This window comes from Brassica napus, chromosome C5, assembly GCF_020379485.1.
Source record: "Brassica napus cultivar Da-Ae chromosome C5, Da-Ae, whole genome shotgun sequence".
Lineage (NCBI taxonomy): Eukaryota > Viridiplantae > Streptophyta > Magnoliopsida > Brassicales > Brassicaceae > Brassica > Brassica napus.
Window position 1 is genome coordinate 3,207,776 of NC_063448.1, and position 6,594 is coordinate 3,214,369.

A 6,594-nucleotide genomic window follows, 5' to 3' on the forward strand; every position below is an offset into this window, starting at 1 on the left:
AGATACAAAAGGCTAATGCATATTGGAATTTATTGGTAAATTGGGCCAATGTTGGGCTTATATAAGAGGACTGATCTTGGGTCGGAGGCGCTCACCGCAAATCTTGAGCTTCACATTCTGTTAAAAAATTTCTGGTGCGAATGGGTTACATTACACCACGTCTGACGTCTCTATCTAAATTGAAAAGGAATGGAAAAAAAAAAAAAAAGAGGCAACACTCCGATCCCACACATGGCACCTTTTCCTTTGTCGCCTTCCAAATCATTAAATCAAAATTTTCAACTTTTTAAATTTCATTTTTTTTAAAAATAATTTCTCACACTCTGTCATCGGCCCAACAATTAAATTAATCTGTTAACCGATACCAAAACCTGCACGATAATTTTGAAGAAGAAGGAAGCAGATCTGCAGATTGTTTCCAGATTCTGATCGGTGGAGGAGGAGGAATAAGTTAGCACGGTGGTAGTAATGGCTTCGCTTCCGTCTGAAAACGGCGTTGACGGAGATGACGAAAGGGAGGAGGAGGAGGAAGATGAAGAAGAAGAAGAGGAGGAAGAGAACGGAGAAGAAGAGGGCGAGGAGGAGCCTCGCCTCAAATACCAGCGGATGGGAGGCAACGTACCTTCTTTGCTCTCCAACGACGCTGCTTCCTGCATCGCCGTTGCCGCGAGGATGATCGCTCTCGGTACTCACGACGGAACGGTCCACATCCTCGATTTCCTCGGGAATCAGGCGAGTTTTCCTCTCAATTTGATTTTTAATGCGCTGGTGGTTTGATTGTTCATACGATGAAACGAATTGCATTTCATTAGGTTCGCTTAATCTATCTAATTGTCAAATCTTAGTTCGGTTTAAGTTTAATTTTGTTTTTGGTTTATGATTCGTTGGTTCAGGTTAAAGAGTTTCGTGCCCACACGGCCCCGGTTAATGACCTAAGCTTTGACAGTGAGGGAGAGTATATCGGAAGCTGTTCAGACGATGGCTCTGTTGTTATAAACAGCCTTTTCACTGATGATGAGAAGATGAGGTTTGATTATCATCGCCCCATGAAGGCTATTTCCTTGGATCCGGATTACACCAAGAAGCAGTCGAAGAGATTTGTAGCTGGTGGCTTGGCTGGTCACTTGTATATGAACTCGAAGAAGTGGTTTGGTTATAAAGATCAGGTTTGTGAGAATCTGTGTAGAGTTAATTTTTTTTGCAATATCGTGAATTTGATAGAGGGTGACCTTGTAGGTGCTGCATTCTGGGGAAGGTCCAATCCATTCTGTGAAATGGAGAGGAAGTCTCATTGCGTGGGCTAATGATACTGGTGTTAAAGTTTATGATACAGCCAAAGATCAGCGTGTTACTTTTATTGAAAGACCCCGAGGAAGCCCCCGGCCTGAGGCTTTGCTTCCCCACTTGGTTTGGCAGGTTGGTCTCGGGTAACTTGATACATAGTTTACTTCTTTACATTCATCTTAACGTGTTCATATGTAACAGCTTTTGATTTAAAGGGATATATGCTTTTAATTATTTCTAGGATGACACTCTTCTTGTGATTGGTTGGGGAACATCTGTCAAAATTGCTTCAATTAAATCAGACCAGCAAAAACCAGCATATGGAACATATAGGCAGGTTCAGATGTCTAGTCTAAACCAAGTGGACATTGTGGCGTCGTTCCAAACTAGCTATTTCATTTCAGGGATTGCTCCCTTTGGTGATTCTCTAGTTATTCTTGCATATATACCCACTGAAGAGGATGGCATGAAAGAAATTAGCAGCACCACTACTCTATCTCGTCAGGTATTCTCTCCTCGTGGTTGACTAGGTGTTGCATGTGAAGAATAGGAACATTTTTTGCTTCTCCTTTTGGACTGTTGCTGAGTCTGATTCTAAATGATCCAGGGAAATGCCCAGAGGCCTGAAGTACGCATTGTATCATGGAACAGTGATGAACTTACAATGGATGCTCTTCCGGTACATGGCTTTGAGCATTACAAGGCGAAAGACTATTCCCTTGCTCATGCTCCTTTCCCAGGTTAGATTTTTGTTTGGAAAGTAATTTGTTTTCTTGGGGGAATGAAAGCCTGCCTTTCAGTACTTACTTGAAAATTTGAAACGAATGTAGGTAGTAGCTATGCTGGGGGACAGTGGGCGGCTGGTGATGAACCACTGTACTATATCGTGTCTCCAAAGGATGTTGTGATTGCAAAACCCAGGTAGATCTTTGTAGTCGCTGTTTCTTTTGTCCATGTTATTCTAGTTCTTTGTAAATCAACGCTAAGGGTCTCTTACGTGGTTTGTTACTTGTTAGGGACGCTGAAGATCACATTAACTGGCTTTTGCAACATGGATTCCACGAGAAAGCACTAGCAGCTGTCGAGGCTGGTGAAGGACGAAACGAACTAATTGATAAGGTACTTGTTCATAAATAATTAGTGACTAAGTCTTTTATTTGTCTTTGCACTATGATTCTTTATTTTGTTCTACACTTTTCTCTACTAAAATTGGATGAAATGCATAGCCTAGAGCCCTTCATGAATTTAATCAAACATTTCTCTGTTCCAATGGTTTAATAAGCCTAGCAGTTCTTGGTCGAGAAAACTACTGTCAAGTTCTCGACTTTCTTTCGATCAAAAAAAAAAAAAAAAAACTCTTAACATTAACGATATTTATTTTACGGGTCATCTTGTATTCCTTGACCAACCTATTTTCTTTTGTCGGTGTCATTTTGGGTGTAATGATATCTGATTTAACCTAACGTTTTTACTTATTAGGTGGGTGCTGGGTATCTTGATCATTTGATTGTGGAAAGAAAATATGCTGAAGCAGCATCTTTGTGCCCAAAATTGTTACGAGGATCTGCTTCAGCCTGGGAGAGGTTTGAACAAATTAGTATCTCATATTTGCTAAGCGTTTGTTTTTTGGTTATTGTTTACATATCTGATATTGTGTGTTCTCTTGTCAGGTGGGTTTTCCATTTTGCTCAACTACGCCAGCTGCCTGTCCTTGTTCCCTATATGCCTACCGATAACCCAAGGCTCAAGGATACTGTGTATGAGGTTTGTATATATCAACTACTCTGTACGAACTCATCCCACTTCTTTCGTGTCACTATCCCTCCATGCAAAGAACTAATGGAAGACAATATGATAGAAATTTGGAACATTTTTAATCTAATTTTTTTTCACTCGTACCAAATATTTTTTGAGACGGTTTGGCGTAAGAATTATTTTGTGTTTATGATGCAGGTTGCTCTAGTGGCACTGGCAACAAACCCCTCATACCATAAAGAGCTTTTGTCCACCGTTAAATCTTGGCCACGTTCAGTATATTCTGCTTTGCCTGTTATCTCAGCAATAGAGCCTCAGTTGAACACATCTTCAATGACTGATGCCCTCAAAGAGGTCAGCATTGTCTCTCAGGTTAAGCTTGAGATTTATTGACATGTGCAGAGTCAGAGTTGTTTTATTCTTTCATTTATCAGGCGCTGGCAGAGCTGTATGTGATTGATGGACAGCACGAGAAAGCCTTCGCCCTATATGCTGATGTACGTGTGTGCTAATACAGTGATAAATTTCTTTAAACTATTTTACCCTGATTCTTCCGTGGACAGTCCTCTAAAATGTTCCTTTCCTTATTTTAATCCAGCTTCTCAAACCAGAAGTGTTCGACTTCATTGAGAAATACAACTTGCATGAGGCGATTCGTGGAAAGGTATACAAGGATTTATTTTTTTGGACAGTTTGAGACCTACTGAAAGCACTACATAGGGCTTTCCTTTGACGATCTAAATTTCTTAACCATCGTTAGTGTTAGCTTGACGTAGTGGTTCCTGAATTCACAATTCATAATCGGATTTCTTAGATTCACTGCTCGGATGTCATATAGAACTCCCATAATGTTGTCATACTGACCGGTGATTCGTTCCCTTATCTTATGTAGGTTGTCCAGTTAATGCTGCTTGATTGCAAGCGTGCCACTGCCTTGTTTATCCAAAACAGGGATTTGATTGCTCCATCGGAAGTGGTCCCACAACTTTTGAAAGCTGGCAAGAAATGTGATTCAAGATATTACTTGTACTTATATCTGCATGCGTTATTTCAAGTCAGTCCAGATGGTGGGAAGGATTATCATGATATGCAGGTATTTGTACTTTAACTCAATAATGTATAGATTGAATATTTTCTGTCTCTTTCTCCTTTTTGCTTGAATGTTTTCTTAAATATATACATGCTGCAGGTAGAACTATATGCGGAATACGATACAAAGATGCTGCTTCCATTCCTACGTAGCAGTCAACATTACAAGTTAGAAAAGGTAGTCAACATTACAAGCTAGACAACTGACTGAAATGAACTATTTCAAGGTTATGTCTATATGAACTTGATTTGCTGCAAAATCTCAGGCATATGAACTTTGTGTCAAGAAAGATCTGCTAAGAGAGCAAGTTTTTGTCCTGGGAAGGATGGGAAATGCAAAACAAGCTCTTGCTGTCATCATTAATAAACTGGGGGATATAGAAGAGGTAATTGTCTTAATACTTAAGTAACTTGTCTTCTTTCCGCATTCTCTGTAATCACTAATTAATGTTTTACTGAGTGGTTCTAAATAATACGAGCTATGGTATTTAAAATTGATCGATCTTCTGCAGGCTGTGGAATTTGTGTCCATGCAGCACGACGATGATCTCTGGGAAGAACTGATAAAACAATGTCTGAACAAGCCCGAGATGGTAAAAACAGTGTCTGTTAATCAAATCATCACAAATCAACCTCCATTCTAGGAAACTCGTGTCCTTATATTACTTTGGATTAAACATCTGTTCCTTTCCACCAATTTCAGGTGGGCTTGCTGTTGGAGCACACGGTTGGCAACCTTGACCCTCTTTACATAGTTAATATGGTCCCAAATGGCTTGGAAATACCTCGGTTAGTTTTAACTATTACCCTGCCTTGCTGATATTTATTCTCGAGTTAGTTCAGTCACATATTCTTCCTTAAGTATACATTGGCCGCTCTTCTATGTGATGCGAAACCTTTTGGTGTACACAAATCTATGTGTGCACACAGAGCATTGACTGAATCACGTGATTTTCTTTTTATCATTTGGTTACCAAAATAATATTCCCTCATTGTTTCTGCTATCAGATTAAGGGATCGATTGGTCAAAATCGTGACAGATTACAGAACCGAGACATCTCTAAGACACGGTTGTAATGACATTCTCAAGGTACAAATCTAGTGTGTGTCACCAATGTACCTCTTTTCGTTAGTCTAGAACAGTCTCCAGTGAATTTGACGTTGTGGGGTTGATACATGTGGAACTTTACAGACGGACATTGTGAATCTTCTGGTCAAGTGCTTCAACGAGGCGAGACGTGGGGTCTGCCTTAGCAACGAAGAAGACGATTCCCGTGGAAAGAGAGAAGACAACAATCGATCAATCTCACAGAGAATAGTAGTAGATAAATCATTGAGCATAAAGATGACAGAGGTGAAGTCGAAGACACGAGGGGACACACGTTGTTGCATGTGCTTCGACCCGGTGTCGATAAGAGGGGACACCGTGGTGGTCTTCTTTTGCTGTCATGCTTACCACATGACGTGTCTCATGGATGCTGCCTTCACCGACAGCAACAATAAGACAGCCAAAGGTTCTTCGGGATATGGATACGGCTACGATAATGGTGTGGAGGAGGAAGATACTGAGGATGAGGAAGAAGATGATAGTAATGATGGAGACAGGTCCGGGAGGTCGCGGTTACGGTGCATATTATGTACTACTGCCGCTGCTGCGTCCGCTCGGTAGCGACTGAATGTGTTTGTGAAATATTTTTTTGGTGTGCTTCGATTTTTTTTTTCTTTTTTAAAAAGAAGGAAAATTTCCTTGATTGTAGTCTAAATTATAACAACAAAAGAAAAGAGAGGCGAGATATACATTGAAGAACCAATAATATATAATGTATGCCAGAGTTTGTGAAAAAAATTCCCGTTCATATGGAATTTCATGCTATTTTATGCATTTCAGGTAAAAAATAGAGACAATTTGGTGGATGTACCACTTTTGGAACAAAATTAGCTATTTACCCATTTTCATGATAAACCATTGAAACCCTGTAGCACATTTGGATGGTTTTCCTAAATTACCCTTCTTAGCTGCCATGTTAGGAGAGATGTTGGTGATAAAAATAGAGAAAAATATTTTAATATATCTACAAGTACAATACAGTACATAGCTACAATCTTTTTAAGTTTGTTGTAGATTAGTTAACTAGGATAACATAGCTACATTTTCAATTCATAGGTCTGCAGTATATGATGAGGTTCCTACAACACGTGTTCTCTATGGAGAAAATAAATATAGAACAATTTTCAAGTCAAACATAAATGCATCACTAACATAGTATGTTAACTTACAACTTACGGGTCAAAAAATAAGTTAGTGTTTAAGATTAGTTGAATTGATGATCTATGTGCAAGTTAGCATCTAATTTGTTAACATTCGGTTACGAAATCATGGTAGTAACATTTTAACAGATATGAAATCATGGTAGTAAAATTTTAACTATAATGAAATCATGTTAACATTTAACTTACATGTCAAAA

The 6,594-nt window shown here is 39.3% G+C and overlaps 1 protein-coding gene across 1 annotated transcript; it reads left to right on the forward strand.

Moving 5' to 3' along the window:
• Positions 1-294: 294 nt before the first annotated feature.
• On the forward strand, positions 295-6,001 carry LOC106415240 (vacuolar protein sorting-associated protein 41 homolog). The gene is made up of 19 exons (XM_013855890.3): positions 295-732; positions 894-1,166; positions 1,237-1,416; positions 1,526-1,789; positions 1,892-2,024; positions 2,115-2,205; positions 2,301-2,403; positions 2,764-2,867; positions 2,955-3,048; positions 3,238-3,393; positions 3,474-3,536; positions 3,638-3,703; positions 3,932-4,132; positions 4,229-4,306; positions 4,395-4,514; positions 4,641-4,721; positions 4,832-4,917; positions 5,137-5,218; positions 5,321-6,001. The coding sequence occupies exons 1-19, from the start codon at positions 469-471 to the stop codon at positions 5,795-5,797; spliced, it is 2,916 nt and encodes a 971-aa protein (XP_013711344.2). The 5' UTR covers positions 295-468; the 3' UTR covers positions 5,798-6,001.
• Positions 6,002-6,594: the final 593 nt, after the last annotated feature.

Excerpts from the sequence above, each read along its gene's own strand:
- LOC106415240 (XM_013855890.3), top strand. The coding sequence starts at position 469 with ATGGCTTCGCTTCCGTCTGAAAACGGCGTTGACGGAGATGACGAAAGG. Across the intron at positions 2,404-2,763 it reads GAAACGAACTAATTGATAAG|GTGGGTGCTGGGTATCTTGA; the intron begins GTACTTGTTCAT and ends TTTACTTATTAG. Across the intron at positions 3,049-3,237 it reads TCAAGGATACTGTGTATGAG|GTTGCTCTAGTGGCACTGGC; the intron begins GTTTGTATATAT and ends TTTATGATGCAG.